Source organism: Rhinolophus sinicus, chromosome 15 (genome assembly GCF_057876585.1).
Source record: "Rhinolophus sinicus isolate RSI-liver-muscle chromosome 15, RSI-T2T, whole genome shotgun sequence".
Lineage (NCBI taxonomy): Eukaryota > Metazoa > Chordata > Mammalia > Chiroptera > Rhinolophidae > Rhinolophus > Rhinolophus sinicus.
The window spans coordinates 73530496-73555238 of NC_142515.1; the positions used below are offsets into that span (position 1 = coordinate 73530496).

The window sequence follows — 24743 nt, forward strand, 5'->3', positions numbered from 1 at the left end:
GGTGAGGTGGTAGTGCCCACAGGGCCTGGGCAGTGGGCATTGTGTGCCCTGTGGGCCTCGCTGCTCAGCATTCACATCCATGCACACTCACACACATACATACAGACATCACACAGGCTCACACACAGCCACATATACACATACCAGTATATACATGCTCACACACGTATACACACTCATGTATACGCGTACACACACAGTCTCGTGTATACACAGACATATACACTTGTATATACACTTGCATACACATGTACACAGACACTCATGTATACACACTCGCACACACGTACACAGACACTCACATAGACACACACTCGCACTTTTTTCAATAGGGAGTCATAACTAGGTGTCGGGGTGTGAGGGTCTCACGGTGCATTGTCCCCTGTGTGACACCTCCCGGTGCTCCCTTGATGTCCACAGTGGAAGGGCACCACGCAGCCCATGAAGCTGAACACGCGACCGTCCAACGGACTCCTGCGGCACATCCTGCAGCAGGTGTACAACCACTCGGTGACAGACCCTGAGAAGCTCAACAACTACGAGCCCTTCTCCCCGGAGGTGTACGGGGAGACCTCCTTCGACCTGGTCGCACAGATGATTGACGAGATCAAGATGACTGAGGATGACCTATTTGTGGACCTGGGCAGTGGTGAGTGTGGGGCAGGTGGCCCCAGGGCCAGGCTCTCCGTCCCAGCGCACTGTCTCTGAGAAGGGCCCAGGGCTGGGGTCCACCCTGCCCCAGAACCCCTGGCTCCCCCAGACGTGGGGTGCTCCATCCCAACACGCCCCTGCCAAACCCCTGCTCTCTGGCTTCTTAAAGCCAAGGGGTCCCCAAACTCTCCAGCTCCCACAGCCCCCACCTCTTTGTTATGGGACATCCTCCAGCACCAGAGTGGAGGCTCCTGGAGGCAGGGCCTGTCTTAGCAGGACGTCTGTGGGGGCCTGGCAGGTGTACACGAGATCAGCTTTCTAGAACGAGCAAACATCAGGCTGACTGATTCCTGATGGGATGGCCCAATCAGGGTGACAGGACGGATTACGTGGCTGTTTGTCAAATACCAGACTGCTCCACTGGGAACCCATGCGTAGCCCTCCTCTGGGGCGTCCTTGCCGTCGCCACGTGACCTTGTTTCCACATGAGAACGTTGTGCTTTCAGACTCGAGTCCTATCTCCAGCAGGCACGAGTGGCCTCGGCACTCAGGGACAAGATCGCTTCTTCAGTGGCGTCGTCCTTAGTTTAAGCCCTCACTAAGCACAGAATTCATGTTTTAGTTAGAATGCATGGGGTTCAAAACTCCCTTATCTGAAAGGCTGTGTAACTTACCTCTCTATATTGAAAGGGTGCTGGTTTTTGAAAACCGCCAGCCTTTTAGTGCTCGGCTCTTACCACCTCTCCCTTGCCCCTGGCAACCACGGGCCCCGGGCCTCCATTTAGTGTTTCCAAACAATATGCTTATTTTTATTGTTTGAGTATGTTCTATTCATAATGGGTAATCGATGGGCTCCTAACTTACTATGAATTGCAGAGCTGGCCTCATGTAGGAGGAGGGCTTGCCGGCTGGGACCTGTGGTCTATGTGCTAGTAGGCCCTGCCTCCCACCTGGGCTCGGACACCCAGGGGTGTCAGTGTGCTCGGCCTGCGTGTTGGGTGGCACAGTAAATCTGTCAGCAACAGTGGTTTGGAGACCCTGTTTCTGTTCTTTGGGGGGGCTCCTGCCACCTCCAATCCCACAGCAAACCCAGTCGATGACAAGCATTGATGGTATTCTCAAGGCCATGTTAGACCTAGTCAGCCCTGCCACACTGTGGTGCCAACAGGTGTGGATTTGGGGTGGATGGGAGGCTTCCCAAGGCGTCACTGCATCTCGCAGAGCCATGTCTGTGTCTGGACAGTTCATGCCACGTCTGGCCGTAGACCAAGAACGACTCAAGTTGTGGGAGCCAAAGCGTGACAGCCATCCCATAGTGGGGGCCCTGGTCATGGCCTCAGCACCTTGGACAGCGCTGGCGCCTTTGTGGAGAACCCTGGACCTCAGCCTGTTGACTCTCGTGGCCACCGCCCGCCTGGCCCAGGCCCGACTTCGGCGTGGGCCTGCCGCCATCACAGTGTGCGTCTGTGACGGCCCCCCCCCCTCTCTCTCTCTGAAGGAGTGGGCCAGGTCGTGCTGCAGGTTGCCGCGGCCACCAACTGCAAACATCACTACGGAGTCGAGAAAGCCGACATCCCAGCCAAGTACGCGGAGGTGAGTAGTTCTGGAGACATGTGTTTGTGCCTCCTGACCCACGGCGTTCGGGGGGCTCCCAGGTGGGGCCTCTGGGGGCTTCTTGGTCTGGCACACATATCTGGGCCCCGCTCGGTGTATTTCTGTCCCTGTGGATACTGCAGCCCCATTGCCCCCAGGGTGGCATTAGTGGGGTCACTGCTATGCCAGCTCCCACCTAGGCTGGGGTCAACGGGGTCTGGGGAGTACATGTGTCTGAGCAATGTTTTCTCTCTCTGAAATGTGTTTAGAGTTTATAGGTTGGACTTTGGTGGCCTCAGGTTCCCTGGAGGCTGGGAACTGTTGCAGGCCCCACAGTCTGCTCTCCCTGGGCCCCCCAGCATCCTCCTGGGGCTACTGCTCACAGGGCTTGTCCTGGGTGGTGTTGCGGGGCAGACCAGCAGTCCCAGCCCATTTCATCTTCTGGAGCGGAAGAGGGGCCAAGGGATGGACGGGGCCAGGGGAGCCACCAGCCGCCCGCCCAAGTACATGGAGACACGCCCTCTGCCCCCCTGGCCATCCTGGGTTTCTGACGGGTTGTCTGGTTTCATTCTCTTGCAGACCATGGACCGAGAGTTCAGGAAGTGGATGAAATGGTACGGAAAAAAGCATGCAGAATACACAGTGAGTGCCATCGCTCCATGCCCCCACTGCTAATGAGTCCCCTGTGGCCCCTTCTCCTCATGGACCCGCCATTCCTTTTTCCCCTGGACCCTGGCTCATCCCCACTGGGGCTGCCCCTCCCGGACCTGTTCTTGCCTGGCCTGGCCAGAGCTGGACATGCGGTGTCTGGGGAAGAAGGCCTGCTCGGCCCCCTCCAGAAGCCCCTTGGATGGGGCACCTGGCAACACCCGGAAGTTCCCCATTTTCCCTTTCCCCATCTCTTTTTCATCCTTTCTTGGCTACACTTGTCCTCCTTTCTCAGGGGCCACCTTGGGGGGTCTAGCTCCTCCTCCACCCTCTCAGAGAACAGAGGTGGCACATGGCAGCGTCTTTTCTTCTCAGCTCTCAGCTGTACAAGGTTAACTGCCCACCGTCCGAGTATCTCTGGGAGCACTTGGGGCTCCTTCCAAAGCAGCCTCTCCTTCATGCACGTGTGTGTAGCTGGAGCCCCTGTGAGTTGTGCGGTGGGGTGTGTAGGAAACGGCCTCTTCCCCCATCCACTGGCCAGCTGAGTGGCATCTTTCTCTTAACTGCCTTCCCAGAAACACGTGACCCAGCCTCTGCCTATTTTCCTGGCAAGGCTGGGATTAGCGGCGGCAGGCTCCATGGCTCTCCCGCTGCCCCGTGCCCGTCAGTCTCCAGTGCTCAGGCCGGCCTCGGGCCTGGGTCCTCTGGTCTCTCACTGCTCCTCCCGCCCAGGGGGCCTGCACCCGTGCCTTGAAATGCGTTTCCCGCTCAAGATGCCCCGCTGTTCTCTCCCAGGGGTTCTGTTGCCCGTGGACATACAGCTGCCATGCAGGCTCCATCCACTTGGCGTGGGTCCAGACTGGCTCCTTAACGTGTGCTTCTCTCCCGTCGTGGTTCAGCCCCTCACATGGTTGGGTGGTTGAGGCCCAAACCATTCAGATTCCACTTGGCTCCGCCCACTGGTCCTGTGGCTGCTCTTTTCCGAGAATCCCAGGACTGACTGTTCAGTCCTCTCCCTCCCACTGTCTCCAGCCCAGAGCAGGCTGTCCCGTGAGGTGTTGACTGTTGAGCTGGAACCTACACTCCTTATCGAGTTAGGGAAATAGAATAAATCGTATAACTACAGACTGGGGGCCGATTAGAGGTGTGAGGAGAGCTAGTAAGAGGCATCCTGTTCCTTAGAACAAACCAACAGCTCTTCTTTCACGGATCATGCTTTCGGAGCTGTGTTCAAAAGTCATTGCCAAACCTGAGGTCACTTAGGGTTACTTTCACAGTATCGTATAGAGTTTTACAATTTTGTGTTTTACATTTAAGTGTGTAACCTGTTTTAAGTTATTTTTTGTTGAGGGTGTAAAGTCTGTTTCTTAATTCATTTCTTTGTACATGGCGGTCAAGTTGTTCGAGCACCATTTGTTGCAAAGACTGTCTTTGCTCCTTTGTCAAAGATCATTTGACTGTGTTTGTGTGGGTCTGTTTCCAGGCTCTCTGTTCTGTTTATTGACATATTTGTTCTCTCACCAGTATACACTGTCTTGATGACTGGAACTCGACAGTAAGTCTTAAGGTCATGTAGTGTCAGTCCTCCAACTTTGTTCTCCTTCAATGTTGAGTTGGCTATTCTGGACCTTTTGCCTCCATATAAACTTTAGAATCAATTTGTCCATAGCCAAACAGTAACTTGCTGGGATTCTGATTGGGATTGTGTTGAATCTGTAGATCAAGTTGGGAAGAACTGACACGTTGACAATATTGATTCTTCCTGTCCACGAACATGGACTGTCTCTCCATCTTGTCGTTTGATTTCCTTCTTCAGAGTTTTGTAGTTTTCCTCATATAGGTCTTGTACGTATTTTGTTAGGTTTATACCTAAGTATTTTTTTTGTTTTGATGCTGATACAAATGGTATTATCTTTTGAATTTCAAATTCTGTTTGTTCATTGCTGGTTTATAGGACTTGACCTTTGCAGAATGTATGTTAACCTACAGTAACACCTTTATTCTGTAACCTCACTGTAATTGTGTATTAGTTTGTTTTTTGTGTTGACTTTCTCAGATTTTCTACGTAGAGGACCATGTCATCTGCAAACAAAAACAGTTTTATCATTTTCTTTCTGATCTGTACACCTTTTATTTACTTTTCTTGCCTTATTGCATTAGCTAGGATTTGCAGTATGGTGTTGAAAAGTCATTGGTGAGAGGGCACATCTGCCTGGTTCCTGATCTTCGAGGGAAAGCTTCGAGTTTCTTGCCATGGAGTATGTTACTAGCTGTAGGAATTTTGTAGATGTTCTTTCTCAAGTCTTATTTTGCTGAGAAACATTATCATAAATGGGTGTTGGAGTCTGTTAAACACCTTTTCTGCGTCTGTCGATGCCATCACATGGTTTTTCCTCTCTGGCTTGTTGCTGTGATGGAGTGTGGATGTTGAGCCAGCCATCCACGCCTGGGTTAAATCCCACTGGCTCGTGGCGTGTGTTCTTCTCACACGTTGTTAGGTTTTCGGTTTGTTCCCATTTTGTTGAGGATTTTTGCATCTGTGTCTACTAGGGGTCCTGGTCTGTAGTTTCCCTTTCTTGTACCGTCTTTGGTTTTAGTACCAGGTGATGCTGGCCTCGTCTAGTGAGCTCAGAAGTGCTTGCTCTGCTTTTGTCCTGCTTTCCTGGAGCAGGACTTTCATGCCCAGGGCATGGGCCCAACTCCCCTTCCCTTTCTCTTTCTGTTTTTTTTTTGTGTGTTTTTTGTGTGTGTATTCGTGTTATGTATTTGTAGTCTTACATAGCATATATAGTGCATTGTGAATTGGTTTTCTGGAAGTGGTGGTGCTCTTTGCTAAACCATCCTGCTCTCTTGCTGAAGAATCCCAGGGATCACAGGCACTAATCAGCAAATAGTACAAGAACCCCAAAGAGTTAAAAACTATAGAGGCTTCAGTCGGATAGGTTTGCCCCCTAAACCTGGGTCCCTCTCTAAACCAGAGCCCCCATGGCCACTGCAAGTCAAGCCCGGGACTCTATGTCAATCACTGACCAGGTCAGCTAGCAGTTTCACAGGGAGAAAGCAGCCTGTCTAGATGTCCAAGTAAAACCCTCATGCAGGTAGGGCAAACATTTAAGCAGTAATTGTGTGTTCGTGTTGCTCAGAGGATGGTTGGTACGATTCCCAGAAAGCATCCCAGTCTCTTACAGACAGAGGGGTCATCTTCAATGGATCCTGCAAGTAGGATTCTTCCACCCAAGGGGCTTTCACGTTCTTCCCATTATCACTGTGCACTGAAGGAACACAGAAGCTCAAAGGAGATCAAACCCAGGCCATTCCAAGGAGAGGAAGACCAGGGGCTATCTGTGAGCAGAAACACCAGGCTGAGAGATAAGAGAAGCAAAGTACAAGGAAAAAAATGTACCTCAGATCACCTGGGCCACAACTGCTCTGGACTCAGGAAAGGACACAGATCAGACCAACAGATGCAGAGACTGTCTCCCAAGCCCTGCAAGTTGTGGATTTCCAGTCGGTCTTCCCAAGGAGAGACTGGAGAGGAGCTGGGAGCCTCCAGGTTCTCCACGCTGCTGACAAGGCAGGTCCTGAGCGGACGGCTGGGAGATGCATCTCAGAATCACCTGTTGTCCCCTGTGTTCATTTTTTCTAGGGCTGCCATAACAAGGTACCACAGACTGGGTTGCTTAGACAACAGAATTTTATTGTCTCGTGGTAATTGAGGCTAGGAGTCTAGGATCGTTAGCAGTGTCAGTTCCTTCTGAAGGCTGTGAGGGAAGGGTCTATTCCAGGCCTCTCTCCTCAGCCCGTGGATGGTCATCTTCTCCCTGTGTATCCTCCTCACATCATCTTTCTTCTTTGCTCCTTTGTCAAAGATCATTTGCTCCTTTGTCAAAGACCTTTCCCTTTCTCTTGATAGAATTTCTTCCGGAATTCTCTTTGCTCAGTGAGAAGTCATAGCCTTGACCTCTCCTGTTCCTTCCACATCTAAAGTTCTCTGGCATTTGTACTGTGGGCTGGCCGGCAGTAAGACCAGCTAGTTTCCATTCCCACCTGGTCGCCATGTGCACTGACTGAGAGTTCCCAGATGGCTAACTACTTTTCTAAGACTTCATGAGTTCCTAAAACACAGGATTTTAAATTCAGAGAAAACTTCCTCTTGGTGAGCGAGCCTACCAGCTCTCAGCACCAGCATCAGAGTTTTCATTGGCCTGTTGCCCCACGTAGCCCCAGCGACCCCTGTGCAGTCTCTAGTGCCCCATTCGCAGTGCGGTTTGGAGGAGGCTGCAGGCCCCCGCCCTAGGTGCGTCATTTCTCCTCCTTTCTTCTCTGGGAGTTACCCTCCGGTGGCAGTGTCTGGCCTGCTGGGTATTTGGGGGTCAGTGACATGTCTGAATGTCGTGCTGCTTTGGTGGGCGCACAGCAGGGTCTCCCTGCTTGGGAATCATCTCGTTTTCTAGGTCTCGTGGGGTTTATGGTACTCATTAGCCCTGCATGGCCCTTGTGAAGTGGTGGGGAACAGAATTTGGCTAAAGAACACTGGGTCACAGCCGTGGCAGGCGTCTGGGACAAGCTGGCCACGGGAGGAGAGTCGTCTGTGTCTCTGGCATCCTCGGGCCCGTTTCTAGAGCTTTTCCTATTGGATGCACCCCTGCTCCAGGAGGGTGTGGTGAGAGTCTGCCTGATCACTGAATGCCCAGATTTGGCGGGAACTTGTGTCCTGGGTCTTAAGAGGCCTCCCAGCAGCTTGCTGTGGCTTTGACGAGGTGCCTGGTTGGCAGGCAGAGTCCTGCCTCCTGTTACTTAAGAACTGGAGAGGAAGCAAAGCCAACAGGAACCTAAAAATAGCCCAGTATGCTTTTCTAGGCACCAGAGCCTGCTTCTGGAGGCCAAGGATCCCCTGTGATCCTGTCCTCTCCCTCTGGCAGAGGCGCTGCCCAGCCAGGCTTAGCCCGCTGCTTACCCCAGTGGTTCCCAGGTGGCCAGACCCTTCCTGCCCACCCACAGCCCTCCTCCCATCGGAGCCCTGTCCCCTCCTTCCATCTGGCTAATACCTGCTTATCTGTCCACCTGGGAGACGTTCCCTCCAGCTCCCTGCCCCGGCTGACGTCTGGGCCCCCTCAGGGCCCCCACAGCACTGCAGCCGTCTGCTCACGGTGGATCTCTTGGGTCCTGATGATGGGACTGGCGTACAGCAGGTTTCAGGTGTCCAGAATGTGCCACCTTGGGTGGCCGTGGCCTCATGGAAGTGCCACGTGGGGAAGGTGCTGAGCCGCTGCGGACCTGCCTATGGCCCCTCGGGCAGATCCTCTTTAGGAAGCATCTTGGGGCCTCTCCCTGGGTGAGAGCTGCTCCCGCAGCTGGTCCATGTTAGGATGGCCCAGTGCTGCCGACAGACCACAAAGGTGCAGGGCCCACGTGGCCGTCAGAGCTGCCGGGCACTGGAATGGTGGCTGCTTCTTCCTCGGGAAAGTTATGGAACTGCATGCATTCCAGAAGCCTCGGTACACCTTTACTGGTCCTGCTATGGGCTGAGTCTCTGGGAGTCAGGCAGTTCAGCTGAGCGGCATCTATGTGGGTCTGTGGTGGGTCCTGGGCAGGTTGGCAGAACGACGAGCCCAGGGCCTCCTGTCAGAGGTTCTTGCCCTCCAAGCTTTGGGTGGGGTCTGCCCCAGTCTCCCGGTTGGAGTGGATGTGTCACGCAGGCCATGCTATGTGTCTTGGATGTTGAGAGCACATGTATTCTGTGCAGATGTGGGTGCCTACTCCCAAGAGGATGTCTGGCCAGGCAGAGCCAGCTGGGTGTGCCCACCCTGCCTGAGTCAGACCCTGTTGCTGCCTGCTGGCTTGGGACACAAGCAAATCAGTGGTCTCCTGAGGAAAGGACAGTGCGTGCTGGGGGTCTTCCCATTTCGTTCCCCTCAGGCATTTCTCCACACATGGGAGAAATAGGAGTCTCAGCGACATTGGGGCTAGTCCTCGGGGGACAGGAAGGCCGTGCATATCTTCATGGCCACTGTTAACTCAGGTGCACTGGCTCCAGCAACAGCGCCGACTCAGCTCGTCTCTCTCCTCGGACGGTCGGGACCCACGAGCAGAACTGTGGTGAGGCTGGGCAGGCAGAGGCCAGGACTGGGGCTTTATTTTCTTAAGCCTCGAATATGAAGTCACCATCCGTTGGGGTCCCTAAAACCACTCCAGGATTTGCAGGGAGGACCCCAGGACTCAGCAGTGGTCCTTCTCGTGGCCGGGGTTTGTGCAGAATCAGGAAAGAGCAAGATGAGCTGAGGGAGAAGGCAGGTGGGGCGGGGCCCAGAGGAGACCAGGCGCAAACTTCACGTCCTTTCCTGGTGGGGTCACCAGGATGCACTTAATTCCCCGAAAATGAGATGTGACAGTGTATATGAGGTGAGGTCCGCAGGGGGCTCCCAGGGACCCAGGCAGCGCCCACGGTTCTCACCGGGGGCCTGGCACATGCGAGATCCCAGACTCCAGGAGGAGGGTGGGTGGTCAGCGGGAACAATGTGTTTGTACAGACTGTTTAGGGCCAGGGAGCCCCGCTGTCAGCGAGGGTGGTGGGAGCCCCCAGCCTCCAGTTCCAGACACCGCTGAGGGCCACCCCTACAAGCCAGCCTTTCTGAGGCTAGACGTTAAGCTTTGTCTTGCACAGCACCGGTGAGCACTTTGGATTCAAGTCACTCCCCAGGCCTGGCCTGCATGTCCATGGGGCATGAAGGCAGATTCAGAAGGTTCCTCAGGTGGGGGAGAGGCAGGGGACGACCAGGATGTTAGCAGTTTAGAGTGGGTGCCTCCCCACCCCCCCATGTCCTGTGTTGTCACATCATGTCACGTCACATCACGTCACGGGATTCCCTCAGTGGTTTCCCTGTGAACACTGGAGGACATAGGCTTTGCAGCTGCTTCTCTGTCCCCCCAGGCACAGGGCCTTACTGCATTGCAGTGGCAGCACCCACAGGGCCCTTCTCTGCTCGGGGTCTTCCTTCTCCCATCCTGAGAGAGGTGCAGTGCCCTTCGGGCTCCTGTGGTGGTGTGCATGAGGTCCATGAACAGTTACCCCTACCCCCCTCCCCAGCCCCGACAACCACTAACCCACGTTCTGTGCCTGTGGATGTGCCTGTTCTGGACATTTCCTGTAGGTGGAATCACACACTGTGGCCTTGTGTGTCCGGCTTCTGTCATGAGCACCGTGTGTTCAAGGTCCATCCACGCTGGTCCATCAGCGCCTCCCTCCTTTTCACGGCCAAGTAGTAGGACCACCTCTTGCTCTTGTCCATCATCTGCAGATGGACACTTGGCTGTTCCTCCCTTCAGGCTGTTGAGAATCCTGCTGCTGTGGATGTACGTGTATAGGTTTCTGTGTGGACAGACGTTTGCAGTTCTCTTGGGCAGACACTGAGGAGTGGTGCTGATGGCCTTTTTGAAGGATTACAAAACCAGATTTCTTGGTTTGCTGAATGTTACAGCTCTGGACACTTAGGTTAGTAAAAACTGTGTGCTCTGGATCAGACTCTGCCCTTGAGGCAGAAGGACATCAGTCTGCCAATAATAATAGCGGGGAGAGCAGGCACTGAAGGTGCAGATGGCCCTGTTCTCAGGTAAAGCTGCTTAGAGCCACAGTCCAAGGGTGACCCCATGTCACAGAAAGGAGCCTCACCTTTGTGCGCACTGGTCACAGTGCACTGGTCACTTGGCATGCAGGCGTCTCTCACTGTTAGTCACAGTCACAATGCAGGTGTCTGTTGTGGCCCTTGCCAGCCACCTCTGTCCACAATAGCCTGCGGTGGGGACTGCCCTTGTTTGTGGGGCGCCCTCTGCTGGCCCCACGTGGACATGGCACTGTGACTCTCTACCACATTGTCTAGTGTCCTCGTGGCTCCATGCACCAGGGTGCTGCTAGGCCCCGTGCCCACGCCGGTGGCGTGTGACCTGCACGGAGGTGGGTCTTAGCATATCTCTGTCTGCTCCACCCCATGGAGCCGCCGGCAGCCGTGCCTCAGTTTCACCTGAAGTCCTGCCCACTTTAGCGACTTTGTGCTCATTTCATCTGTTCCTCGCCGGGTTGGGGGGCACAGGGCCGAGCAAGACCCGTGACAAGTGCTTGTCCCTGTTTTCTTCCTTTCAGCTGGAAAGAGGCGATTTCCTCTCGGAAGAGTGGAGAGAGCGGATCGCCAACACAAGGTACGGGGCCCGCAGACAGCACTGGGGCCTGGCGGGGCAGGCAGCCTTTCTCGTGGCACAGCTGGATGGCGGAGGCAGCCAGGGCTTCCCTTCCCTTTCTCAGCTTGGCCTCCCTGCGTCGCCTCCCGCCGAGGGTCACTCTCAGGACTCAGCAGGGCAGGTTGTCAGTGACCGGACCCAGGGTCAGTGTGGCCAGCCTTTGTGGCCTGTCAGGAAGGGCGCTTTCCTGCTTTTCGTGGCCTAGGGGAGCAGGCGGCCCTGTGGTCTGGTCACGCTGTGTCTGCATGCAGACACAGTGCCTGGTGCCTCCTCTGTGGCTTGGTTGGGGGTTGGCTATTTCTGCATTCCCCGTGGTGACCATCAGCAGCCTGTTCTGGCCAGAAACCCCCACGTGTCCTACGTTTCCTTGGACAAGAAGCCGTCCCAGAGCCCTCCTGGCTCCTACAGGCCCCCCACCCCGAGGGCGTCACATGGGACCTCGATGTCCACTAGTTCCTGAAGCTGTGTCTGCAGCCCTCCGCTGTCCTGTGTTTTGTCGTCTTCTCTTTGTCCTTCCTCTGGCCTTGGGCCGATCGCTGCGCTCTGCTGCAGCTTTGAGGGGCCTCGCTGGGCCGGCAGAAGGCAAGGTCGGAGCATGAGGGTCTTGTGTGTATCAGCCAGAGAGGCTGCGTTGCACACGGGAGTGCTCCTGAGGGCAGCTGGCCAGCCTTGCTGCAGTGGCTCAGGTTGCAACCTGAGCTGCTTTCTTGTCTCCCCCGTCCTTCTGGGTGCGTTAACTGCATGTCGCCCCATGTCCCCCACCGTTCGATTCTCCGGGCAAATAGGAGCTAGGCATTGCTCTTTTCACACAAGTATCCCCCTTCATTGCTCTCCTGTGAGCCCACTGTCTCCACTGGCCAGGTCCTCCCCTCTTGAGAGAGGCCTGCTAACCCCATGGGTGTCCCCATCAAACAGGGTCTGGGGCTCTGCTGCTGCTGTGGGAGACTGAGCCAGGCTCCTCCCCCCTGGGGAGGACCCCACGCTCACCGATCGAGTACGGACCAGAAATATCCAGGCCGCAGAGTCGTGTCTTCCACGCGTCTCTGGGATGTGAAAGCCCTGAGATTGCACTGCAGCCTGGCCTCATCTGCCCGTTGTGTGCCTGGCCTGGGGCAGCCCTGTGGGGCCCCTTCAGCACTGGGGTTCAGGCTCTTCTTCCTTGGCCAGACCTGGGTGATGGGAAGACGTGGTGAGGCCCAGAGGCTGGGCCCCTGGACATCCCCCCAGGTGCTCTGCTTCCTGTCAGGGTTGTCCCCTCCCACCAGCTCCTTACCGCCTCAGTTTCCTGGTTTCCTGTGTCCGAGTGTGAGAGGGCAGGAGTCCCTGGAGGCCTTTCTGGCTCCGCCTGCGCGCTGCCTGTGTCACCTTGAGACTCTGGCGTGCAGCCTCCCCAAGCTCGGTCCCTTGTCTGGCACTGTCCATCTGTACCCGGTGGCCGCCGTCCCGCTTCAGCTGTCTGCTCCCCTCAGGGATGGCGCATAGAGAGGCGCTGATCTTCACACCCCCGCACTCTTCCCGCGGCTCCGCGCTCACTGTCAAGTGCCCTGCTGGTTGTGAACAGTTCAGCCGTCTTGATTTTAAAGCCATCAAGACTTAAGCAGTGTGAGGGTGGCATCTCACTCTGTTTTCTGTCACATTCAAAAGAGGAAGTGACCCCTGTCCTCACTTCTGCCATCCGTGGCCCGGTTTTAATCTGGAGGCACTTACAGAGGGGAGAGGAAAGGAGAGCCATGTGACTCAGTGTGGGACTGTCTGTCTCACCTGAACCAGCTGCATGTTGCTTCCAGAGTTTAGCCGTTCAGAGTCCTCCAAGAGGGCTGGGCCGGATCCAGTGGTGAGGGAGTGGGTGGGGGGCACTTCCCCATTCCCCAGCGGGGGCAGCAGCCTCACCCACTGCCCTAGCTGGGGTCTGCAGACTGAGGTTCCCTCGGTCATTGAGCCACTCTGTCCCTCCGAAGAGCTTTGCTTTTGGTCACATGGGCCCTCGGGCAGGGGTGGTGGTGCGGGGGGGCAGTGGCAGCACGTGCAGACACAGCTTGACTCGGTCAGCTGCTTTCCTGCCTGGATGTTTGGTTATCCTCACTCCGCTGTCCCAGGTGACAGTTGTGCTGCCCTTATTCTAGCCCAGAAATGTCCGAGGGGCAGGTGGTAGCTGCCTGGGCCTGCGCACATCCATCTTGGCTTTTCTAGAGAAGCCAGCAGTCTGGTGGTCACTGGAAATTTCCAAGTTGTTGTATGTTAGCAACAAATTGGAGCCGTCCTAGGGACTGGCCCTACAATGGAACTGGCGGTGGAGGCGGTAGGCGTCGTATGCACAGGTGCTCTGTGCATGTGTGAAAATGGAACCTTCGTTTTACTCAACTGGAATATTATTTTGCAGTGTTATATTTGTGAATAACTTTGCCTTTGGTCCTGAGGTGGATCACCAGCTGAAGGAGCGATTTGCAAACATGAAGGAAGGTAACGTGTTCCCCTTTAACCCCGTCCTGCCGGGGCTGCCTCGTGCTCGCCACCTAGTCGGTCTGGCTAGGTGTGGCACTGATCCCAGGTGTTGGAATTCTTCTCAGTTTCCATACCCATCCATTGCAGGCCCAGTTGAAAGACCTCAGGCAGCAGGGATCCTTGGCTGTGGTTGTCATTGTCACCTGGGTGGCCGAGCCAGGTGCCTCCCAGCTCAGTGTGTGCAGTAGACCCTTACTGCTCAGCCAGCCTGAGGGATTTGGGGTGGGTGTCCAGATTAATAAGGAAGATAGAGGCTGTCCGGTTAAATTTGAATTTCCTGCAGACAACGAATAGCTTCTTAGTACAAGGATGCCCCAGCTTATACTAAATGATTATCACGTGTATCTGAAATTCAGACTTGACCGGCATCCCTGCTTATCTGGCAACCCTAATCTGGCATTTAGGCCCGGCTCTCCCACATTTTCTGGGCATCTTTTGTTTGGAACCACGCCCACCTGGCCAGAGCGCCCTGCTGCTTCCCTCTGCTGCCCTTCCCTCGGTCCCAGGTCCAGTGCAGGCAGCAGCCCAGTCCAAACCTGTGTGTGGGTGGGGAATGTCACAGACTCAGGTAGCTTTTCTCTGCCTTCAGCACCACTGGCTTTATGTGTGTGTGCATGCACGCGAGTGTGTGTGTGCCTGTGTCTGTACAGGTGAGCATGTGCGTGTACGTGTGTGCATGGTTGTTCCTAATTATTTGTAAGAGCGAGTGGCTATTGTTCACTGCACCCTGCAGTGGATTTCCAGGGCATCCTGAGGCACTCTTTTGGCTGTTTATCCTGATTCTGCAGCCAACAGTCACCCATGGCCTTCGGGCCACTATGGAATTTTATTCGAGAATGGCCCCTCCATCTTTTTGGACGACACCCGTGGGGCATCCCGGCTCGTTGTCCTGTGGGATGTCACTCATTCTGGACTCACCCTTCATGGTGACCTCGACCTTGCCCTACACAGCCCTGTTTCCCAAGGGCTTGGGTGCCTGGTTGTCACATGTGGGCCAGCTCAGGGTCGGGACTCCCTGCCAAGCCTTCCCATCACCAGCCATCAGCTGTCCTGCAGTGTCGTGCCCTCAGAAGTCCCCTAATGCATCGTTGTCCTATAGGTGTTGCAGGGTGGTAGGTCCCAGATGAGAGCGGTCTGTGGACCCCTGGTTGTATCTCATCGTGCCCCACACTTTTAGGTGCCACCGTGGTTCCAGCGCCCACTCATTCCTGGCACAAGGTCACTGCCTGACCATGCTCCTGCCAGCCCTGGGACCCATCCTTCCTAGTGGGGATGGCGCGCAGAAGCAGGCTGTGTGCTGGGCTGTCATGGGGTGTGTAAGTGCGTGCGTGCGTGCCTGCATGTGCGTGTGTGCGTGTGTGTGTGTGTGTGTGTGTGTGTGTGTGCCTCAAATGGATTTATCCTGGCCTCCTATTGAAATGTAATGTTATTATTTTCTTTAACTTTTATGTTTGGCTTCTGTTCTCATACTGCAGAGTTTGGCGTTAACGTGTGTAGTCGATGTTTTCAGTGCAGGAGGAGCGGTGTGGTGCTCAGAGCGTGAGCAGCACTGTGCACGCGCTCTCACCGTGGCAGAGGCCAGGGTCCTTTTCCTCCCTAGAACTAGCACCTGGATGTGGGGGTAGTGCAGTGACTCGGGAGCAGCAGGGTCTGACCTGACAGCCAGGCTCTGCTTCCGTCTGGCAAGTGTCAGATCCGGGGTTGGGCATAGGCGGGGTCAGTGCCCATGGGCTTTCAGGGGCCTTGGGTGCATTTCTACAGGAAAGCGATTAGTAGGACAGGCTTAAGCGTGCCTTAACTTTGCTTTTACCTGGAGGAAACGGACAGGACCCGCGGTCCTCATGCAGTCCACTCAGTGTACCTGTAGCCTCTCCTCCCCTGCTCTAACTCCACTTTCCTTTCATTGGTGTGTGTGTGGTGGTTCTCCCCGAATGGCAATGATCAGTTTTTGTGTTTCAGGTGGCAGAATTGTGTCCTCGAAGCCCTTCGCACCTCTGAACTTCAGAATAAACAGTAGAAACTTGAGTGGTAAGAAAGTCCTGCATTGTTAACTCTGAACATACGTCATTCTTAGCACTGACGTGAGAGTGTAGCCCAGCACTGCTGACACAGGCGGGTCACTCTCTGGGGGGCTGAGAAGCCTCCCTGGGCCCGCCCCCTCGATGCCAGGAGCACCCCTGTATGACAACCACAGATGTCCCCAGACATCGCCCCGTGTCCCTTGGTGGCAGAACCACCCGGGTTGGGAGCCATGAGCTTGACAGGAGGCTGTGGAGTTACAGGGAGTGGTTTACAAGCTGCTTTGCAGCCATATCTGGTTGGCCTTCGAGGCAAGTGGCTCGTTATACAGCAGGCGGGGCTGCAGCTCCGGCCCCTGGGGAAGAGCCCTGTCGCTGTGTGGCACTCACCCTCGAGCACAGACCTGTTGGGTGCTGGGTGTGCGGGTAGCTTGTTCTTCCTAGGTGCTCCCCAAGTGCTTTCCCATCCCTCCCCGTCAGCTCTCCGCGGTTCTCCTTGGACACCCACCTGGGTTAGTGGGACCGTTGTGCTCATCATGCGCCTCCCTGACCCGCCAGTGTGCTGATCAGGCGCCTCGCTGTCTGGCGGGTGGGATGGCTGCACGTGATGGGGCCTGAAGCCTGACCTGTCCGTCCTTGCAGACATCGGCACCATCATGCGCGTGGTGGAGCTGTCACCGCTGAAGGGCTCGGTGTCATGGACGGGGAAGCCAGTGTCCTACTACCTGCACACCATCGACCGCACCATAGTGAGTGTCTGCGGGCGAGGCCCAGGCCTCCCACAGCACAGGTGGGCTCCAGTCCTTGTGTAGGCTGGATGTTGTCCCGAGTGACATGTGATGACAATTCCCTCAGTGTCAGAGGTGTCTGGTATCCAGGGAGCCCCTGGGCCAGCTGGGCCCGGTCCTCACCCAGACTCGCCCCATGTGACATGGCCCTATGGGTCTGCACGACCCCCAAGAGCCGGGGCCTGCAGTTGGGGTGGGTCTCTGGGCAGAGACATGTCCCTGCCAGGCTTGATGCCACTCTCCAAGGACATCTACTGTTGGCATGTGCAGGCAGGTTGGCGTTGACTTCCAATAAGATGTTTTCCTTTCTTTTCCATTTTTAGCTTGAAAACTATTTTTCTAGTCTGAAAAATCCAAAACTCAGGGTAAGTGTGTGCTTTATTCCTTCACTGAACATCGTGGGGTATTGCTTGAGGCGCTCCGAGCTGTGGATGGGGAGCACCGCTTTGAGGGGTGGGGATTACGGCGCCCACTGAGCCACAATTCCTGGGAATAGTGTTTTGGGAACTAGGTTGAGTGAGTTGCGACCTTTGAACAATGTTTGGGTAACTTGGTGCGTTCTGCAAAGTGTAGGACGAGTGAGCCGCTCACGGTACACTGACCCATCGCGTCCAGAACTGAGGCCCGAGGCAGTTGGAGCACCCGCGGTCCTCTCTGGGTGTGGGCAGCCCCCCGCTCAAGGGGAGCTGGTTTAGGCCCTGACATGGTGGTTTTGCTGCTGGTCTCAGCGTCCTACAATGCCCAGTCCTGGCACTACACCCACCACCACCACCACCACCATCACCACCCCCACCACCCCCCAGGCCTCACAGGGCATCTGCCCAAATGCCTGTCTTTTTGGAGACTCAGGCCAGCATCCGAGCAGGAAGAGGCCCCCACCACACCCCAAGCACAGAGGACAAGCTAAGCCGGCGGCACCGTCCTCCCTCTTCCCGGGGCCTGTCCAGCAGCCTCCCTGGGACGGCACCGCTCTGTGCACAGATGTGCCCCAGTGTGCGCCCCCACCCCTCAGAGGAGAGGACTGGCGGGCGGCTTCTTCATCGCTGCACCCAGGGCCTTTTGTCTTTGATTTTGTTTCCTTTAATGTGTCACAGTTTTGAGGGCCACCGGGTTTCTAACTGACAGATTTGGGGGTGTCTGCTCGCTCATGATAGACATGCGTGTGGCTTGTGGCCAGCTAAGGGCCAGGGGTGGCACACGGGCTTCTCTGCCTCAGTTTCCTCACCTATGCAATGGGCAGAGAAGTTGACATGAGTGGAGCGGGGCCTGCTAGCCCACCTCAGGGTTGAGGGGGACCCTGACAATGCCGGCACTTTGAGGACACGTCCAACACTTGCTTTCCAGGAGGAACAAGAGGCAGCTCGGCGTCGGCAGCAGCGAGAAAACAAGAGTAACACGACCACCCCCACGAAGGTGCCTGAGAACAAGGCAGCTGCACCCGCGGACACCCCTGTGGTGAGCGCCCACACCCTGGGCCCGCATGGCTGCCAATGGGCACAGTGTCCAGTTGCCCTGCCCTCGCCCTGGAGGGCAGCAGTGCTGGAGAGCCCACACATTGGTCAGCACTGGTCACCGGCCTCAAGACAGAGGGTTTTCCTGGGGTGCAGGGTGCCTTGTCCAGTCACTCTGGAGCCTGTATCTCGGGCTCATTAATAACGATTTTGATCCTTCGACATTCCATCCACTAGGATTCTGGTGCTGAGGAAGAGAAAGTGGGGACGACTGCCATCAAGAAGCCATCCCCCTCCAAAGCCCGGAAAAAGAAGCTGAACAAGAAGGGGCGGAAGCTAGCCGGCCGGAAGCGCGGGCGCCCCAAGAAGATGAGCACTGCAAACCCTGAGCGTAAGCCCAAAAAGAGCCCGACTGCACTGGACCTGCTGCGTGCCCAGACTGCGTCCCAGACGGCTGCCGCCTCGCCACAGGGTGAGCCAGCCACAGCCCCTGAGAGAAGGTGGGGGGAGCTTTCCCAGCACACCTGGCAGGAACCACGTGCTCACAGGGATTTCGTAGAACTACCAAGACGCGGTACCTGGCCGTGCCCTTGGACCCCAGGAGCTGTGTTGAGTCTTGTCTTTGAAAAAGGCAGAGAAGCCCCGTAGAAAGTCTGTAATTCCCCGGGAGGGAGTACTGGGCAGTTGTTGACACATGGGTGCTGTTGTCTCCCCAGATGCGTACAAGTCACCTCACAGCCCGTTTTATCAGCTACCTCCCAGCGTGCAGCGGCAGCCGCCTGACCAGCTGCTGCTGGCACCCACCCCGCCTGCACTGCAGAAGCTGCTAGGTGAGCCGGGATGGAAGGCGCAGGGCTGGGGGTCTGCCCCCAGGGGACACTGGTCAGTGTCTGGGGACATCTGTGATCACATTGGGAGTGCGCCTGCATCAGATGAGTGAGGCAGGGCTCCTGTGGCCCCAGTGAGGGGGCTGGGCCCGTCGGGGATGAGCCCTCCCTCACCTTGTGGACCTCGACCTTGAGACCTCTCATCTCTTTAAAAACTGAGTGAAGGAAACCCTTTTGAATCATGGGAGCTACCGGTTTCCCCAGTTCCACATCTATAGCCTGTGTTTACTGGGAAATTTGGCAGATCTGGTCATGGAAACCCACAGTCCCGGGGAGAAAGAAAACGCAGGTGGTGATGGCAGGAGCTGCGAGCCGCTCGCAGGAGGATCCCCCTGCTGAGGGGCTCCGGGCGAGGGGGGGACCAGCCACAGCTGTGGTGAGGGACATCAAGGCAGTGACGGGACCAAGGGTGCCGGCACCGTCACCGGCAGTTCTCCACAGCATCTGACGACGGCCGGGGGAGCTCCCAGAGAAATTGAAGCCCGCCCGCCAGCCTTTTAGCCTCAAGACCTCGAGGCTTCTGCTCTGAGACCTTGTCCCCGGCTCTTCTAGAATCCTTCAAGATTCAGTACCTGCAGTTCCTGGCATACACGAAGACCCCTCAGTACAAGGCCAGCCTCCAGCAGCTACTGGACCAGGAGAAGGTGAGACCCACCGGTGGCTGCATCCCCAGCGCTATGCAGAGGGGCGAGATGGCCAAGCCCTTCACCTGCCAGCTACCGAGGGCCCCAGCCCACCACAAACAGACTGCGCTCCCTGTCATGTCCCCTGGTCCCCACTCAGAGGGCCCGCCCGCAGTGGAGGCCATCTGTGGTGGCACTGGGAGTGTGGGCGTGCTCAGCCCCTGAACGGGTGCCGCCTTCTGATGGCATCCTGGGGACCAGCTGGTCCTCGCATCTGGGTGCCACGGCTGCACATAGGGAGGTGGTAGCGTTCATCAGTGAGCCTGTTGGAGAGAGGGGACAGGGTGGAGTGCGGCCGCACGCTCACCTACGTTGTCTCCGCAGGAGAAGAACGCCCGCTTGCTGGGCGCTGCACAGCAGCTGTTTGGCCACTGCCAGGCCCAGAAGGAGGAGATCAAGAGGCTTTTCCAGCAGAAACTGGATGAGGTAGAGCTGCCCAAGGCTGGGTGACCCAAGCGCAGGATGGGGGGAGGCAGCTGGGGGCACAGCCAGGACGGCTGAGATCCAGAAGAACCACTTCCTTTGTGGTGCTTTTTCCGGTGGCTTAGAACCGGATTCTGGTCAGAGGGCTGCTCCCTACATGGGGCCGGCACAGACTTGTGTCCTGGGGTCACCCCTTTGCTCCTTTCTCTGGAGGGCTGCAGCCTCTGTCATGTGTCCGCAGTTGGGAGTGAAGGCCCTGACCTACAGCGACCTGATCCAGGCGCAGAAGGAGATCTCGGCTCACAACCAGCAGCTGCGGGAGCAGACAGAGCAGCTGGACAAGGACACCCGGGAGCTGCGCACCCAGAGCCTCCAGTTGGTGCGTGAGCGGTCCCGGCCCGGCCCACTGGCCTCCTGCGCTTTCCGAGGGCCGCTGCTTTGCGTGGCTCTCTGAGCTCGTGAGCGTGAGTGGGGCCCAGGGCCCACAGGCGGCACCTTAGCTTCCTGTGGGGCATCCCAGAGGCTCTGATGATTCACTAGACAAGCCCCGGAGGGGGCTCAGACTCTCCTGGTCCTCAATCTCCCAGTACTGGACTCCTTCATGAGCCACTAGGGCCGGGGTACAGACCCCTGTGACCTCACTCAGCGATGGGGACCCATTGCGAGATGTGCAGGGGCCTCCCTTCTAGGGGGCTATCCTGCCCCATTCCGTGGGACCCCTCACCGTGCTCCTCAGGCATTTCCTACGTTGACCCTGGTCTTCTCTTTGGCCCTTCTCTACAGCCTGGCCTTCCAGAGCAAGAGGGAGAGAGGGACCAGCCCCTGGAAACACCTGCCCAGATGCCCTCCCTGTCTCTCCTCAGGGGCCCAGTGTCGGGGCGGGAAGCAGACCCCCTGCTGGGCAGTCCATCATCCCCATAGCACCCATATTGCAAGGCTGGGCCCGCCTGGCCCAGGCTCATGGCCGTAACTACCCCTTCCCCACAGCTAAAGGCTCGGTGTGAGGAGCTGAAGCTGGACTGGTCTACACTGTCCCTGGAGAGCCTGCTGAAGGAGAAGCAGGCCCTGAGGAGCCAGATCTCCGAGAAGCAGAGACGCTGCCTGGAGCTGCAGGTAGGGCCCGGGACAGATGCATCGGCCTCTCTGGGCTTCAGCCATGGTGTCGGGAACATGCTCAGAGCTGTCAGCGTGGAAGCTGCCCTCCTCCCAAGGACAGGGCATTGGCTCCCAGTGTCACAGTAACTGACGCCCCCCTGTTAGCCCTGGAGGGGAGCAAGGAGCAGGGCAGGTGGGGCCCCCCACTCGCCCCCAGGGCATCTCGCTTGATCCCAGACTTCAAAGGTTGCCAGAGCACCTACTGAGGAAGTGTTTCTGACACTGTCACGGAACAGCTTGTGCTTTTTTGATGGGGTGACCCGTTTCTCAAGAGCAGCTAGAAAAAAGTGCGGGGTAGGGAAAGCACAGCACAGAGGCTGTGGCTGAGTCCCCAAGTCCGGGACTTCTAAGCAACAGAATAAAGGCAGGCATCAGCCATCACGACTGTTCTGTGTGTGCTGGCTCTGGCCCTCATGGCGCCTCCCCAGCCTGGCTCTGCAGCAGGCAGAGCACTTCTGGCCAGCAGACCGCTGGGGCTCTTTCAAGTGGGTTATCCTTATAAAATGACACTGCAACGAATTTCTCTACACTGATGACTCCACTGAAGGGTGTTTCCCTAAAGTCCTTGTCCTCAGAGTAGACCTGTGAGCAGTTTCAGGTCCCACAATACATGTCTTGTGCTTGCCGAGCAGCAGTGTGCATCATGGAAAGAGGTTTGCTGACTGTCACCAAAGCCAGGCCTTGTTCCTACTATGCACGTGCCTGCAAGAGCAGTCTCCACAGGGGGATATTTGAGTTCCAACCCTTCAATGTAATCAAGAAATGGTACATGTTCTTATGGGGGAAAAATCAAACAGAGTGCGTGAGCTGAAAGAACAGAAATGTGGTTGGGCAGGCAGCTGAGACAGGTAACCTGTGTGCTCCTTGTTGAGTCACTGCTTTCCTCAACTCTGGTGCTGGAATGGCGGTGGGCACAGCAGCATCCCATTCTGTAGCCTGCTCCTACCCCAATCTTTCTTCGATCTTGGGGTCCCCATTCCCTCTCAGTCATCCCAGACTCCTAGGGGCTGAACCCATCCTGGGGACTGGACTAAGCAGTCACTTCCCTCCACCTGGGCTCTCAGGGGGGTGATGGACTCTGGCTCACCTCTCCCCGGTAGCACAGACCCTCCTTTAGCCTGCGGTTGTCACCTTCTTCCTCTCTAGCCTCCAGGCCCATCTCACCCTCTCCTCTCGGCTCCTAGCTTTGCGGGGCCCAACTGAAGTCTTGTTGAAGCAGACAAATCAGTTTCAGGTTCTGCTCATTTCCACTTGCAGCAGAGCCCATCCCCCACCCCTCTCCCCTGCTCCTGAGGACCCTTACTGAGAACATGAAGTTTTCAGTTTTGCTGTGCCTAAAGAGCATTCCTTCTCTGGCAGTCTGGAGTTTTGCTCAGTAATGCGTGTATTTGTTGGGTAAGGGGGTGGCGCTGTAATGTCAAAATCTGTTGTGATAAATGATTCACATGGGATCCAAAAGTAATAATAAATAAAAAAACAAATGCCCCGTGTCCTGACCCCTGGAAGGAAACTCCTCCAGGGTTTTTCCCAATGTCTTACACTCCGGGAAGCACTGTGTCCTCTGTCTTGCTTTCCGGGGCATCAGCGGATGTGCGTCTGCAGAACTGCCCTTGACCCTCACATGTTGTCTTGCCCAGAGCGCCTTGATTGAGTTTGGGCAGCCGGCTGTCCTGGCCTCCATGTCCCTGCAGCCAGTGTGACTGACTGTGCTTTCCCCCCTTCCTGGAACGGTCCCTTCCGGTGGGCTGCTGGGTGGGGCTGGGCCTTGGGCCTGATGCCCTCTGTCTCGCAGATCAGCATTGTGGAGCTGGAGAAGAGCCAACGGCAGCAGGAGCTCCTGCAGCTCAAGTCCTGTGTACCACCCGACGACGCTGTGCCTGGTCACCTTCGCGGGAAGGGTGGCTTGGGCCGTGAGCTGGAGGCGGAACCCGGCCGGCTGCACCTGGAGCTGGACTGCTCCAAGCTCTCACTGCCCCACTTTAGTAGCATGAGCCCGGAGCTCTCCATGAATGGCCACGCAGCCAGCTATGAGCTCTGCAGTGCGCTGAGCCGGCCCTCGTCCAAGCAGAACACCCCCCAGTACCTGGCCTCACCGCTGGACCAGGAGGTTGTGCCCTGCACCCCTGGCCACAGCAGCCGGCCCCGTCTCGAGAGGCTGTCGGGCCTGGCCCTGCCTGACTACACCAGGCTCTCACCCGCCAAGCTGGTACTCAGACGACACCTGAGCCAGGACCATGCGGCCAGCAGCAAGGCTGCCACCGGCGAGCTGCACCCACGGTGAGTGTGCGGGCTGGTTGGTCTGCCCCTGGCGCCCTTCGGCCGTTGTGGGGTCTTGGGAGTGGGAGCTCATCGGTTTGGGAGGAATTCGGGGGGTTGCTGGGCCCAGGCCACCAGCTCTGAATGCAAAGTCCAAGCCGAGGGAGCTCCAAGAGTGACCGAGGGGTGTGTCTCATTCCAGAGCCGAGCATACCAAGGAGAACGGCCTTCCATACCAGAGCCCAGGCCTCACCAATGGCATCAAGCTGAGCCCTCAGGACCCACGGCCCTTGTCCCCCGTGGCCTTACAGATGACAGGAGAGAAGGGCAGCGAGAAGGTACGTGCAGCTGCCAGGAGGGGCCCGTGGGGTGGGGGCCTGGGGGTGTGTTCACCTGCACCCGAGCCGGGGCTGTGGGGACACTCAGTGGATGTCTTGAGTGGGTCTATTAGGAGAGGGGTCCAGGTGAGGGCCCAGGAGGGGGAGTCCAGGTGAGGACCGGTGGAGCCAGGAGAATGCCAGGTGGGGGTGGAGGGCTCGGGAGTCCGTCAGGTCCTAGTCCACGGTCACCTCACCACTGCGTGGGGACGAGACTAGGAGAGTGTCTTGATAGCATAGCCCTGTTAGGGAGGTATTGCCCTATGGGGACAGAAAGAGGAGGGTAGCTCTATCTGTGTGTGTGGCTGCAAATTTAAGAAACATTGGAAGGTCAGAGCTTGAGGACCTGGTGATTGGTGGCTATTGGGTTGATGGGCGAGACCCTGGAAGGTCAGGAGGAGCTGGTTGGGGTGGAGGGCTGGGTGTTACTGGGTTGAGGGGACGATTTGTGGCTGGAGGGTCGCTGTGTCCTCTGGGTGGTGCTCGTGGCCTGGGCTTTGCTGGTCAGCAGGAACAGGCAGTCTGCTATGTCTGCAGGGTCTGAAGGAGCGCGCCTACGCCAGCAGTGGGGAAGCCATCACCAGCCTGCCTGTCAGCATCCCGCTCAGCACCGTGCAGCCCAGCAAGCTGCCCGTCAGCATCCCCCTGGCCAGCGTGGTGCTGCCCAGCCGTGCCGAGAAGGTGGTAAGTGCGCGCCGCGAGGGCCAGGCCCGGGCTCTAGGGTACTGCTGCGCCCGGAGCGCCCGTGCAGGCAGAGGGGGCTGGTGTCTGCTTTTTGTCCCCTTCTGTTAAACTGCATGCTATTGAATTTTGAACACACCATGGTACCCAAGAAAAACAGCATCCAAAATCCAGATCTAATTACCATAATATCTTGCTGTTTTCATCTCAGATATTTTTTTGTAAATGGGTGTGTGCCAGTGGAGAAGGGATCAAACTGCCTGATACGGTAGAAGCTGGAAGCCCACCCTTTCCTTCAGTCTACACGTGCCTTCTCCTGCCTCACATGTGTGGACTCATGAGCACAGAACCTCATACAGTGCAGCTTCTTGTCTTTACTGAGCTGTAATTCACATACA

The 24743-nt window shown here is 56.7% G+C and overlaps 1 protein-coding gene across 7 annotated transcripts in view; it reads left to right on the forward strand.

Annotated features, from left to right (window-relative positions):
* Positions 1–24743, forward strand: part of DOT1L (DOT1 like histone lysine methyltransferase) — a 54273-nt gene that overhangs the window by 18063 nt on the left and 11467 nt on the right. For all 7 annotated transcript variants that reach the window (XM_088792209.1, XM_074337497.2, XM_074337499.2 and 4 more), the window contains 18 exons: positions 421–649; positions 2150–2244; positions 2824–2886; positions 11030–11085; positions 13505–13584; positions 15586–15654; positions 16287–16393; positions 16756–16797; positions 17777–17887; positions 18121–18355; positions 18600–18713; positions 19323–19414; positions 19778–19879; positions 20118–20255; positions 20864–20989; positions 22824–23308; positions 23490–23625; positions 24202–24348. In XM_088792209.1, the coding sequence (XP_088648335.1) occupies positions 421–649; positions 2150–2244; positions 2824–2886; positions 11030–11085; positions 13505–13584; positions 15586–15654; positions 16287–16393; positions 16756–16797; positions 17777–17887; positions 18121–18355; positions 18600–18713; positions 19323–19414; positions 19778–19879; positions 20118–20255; positions 20864–20989; positions 22824–23308; positions 23490–23625; positions 24202–24348 (2427 nt within the window). The remainder of the gene's footprint in view (positions 1–420; positions 650–2149; positions 2245–2823; positions 2887–11029; positions 11086–13504; positions 13585–15585; positions 15655–16286; positions 16394–16755; positions 16798–17776; positions 17888–18120; positions 18356–18599; positions 18714–19322; positions 19415–19777; positions 19880–20117; positions 20256–20863; positions 20990–22823; positions 23309–23489; positions 23626–24201; positions 24349–24743) is intronic.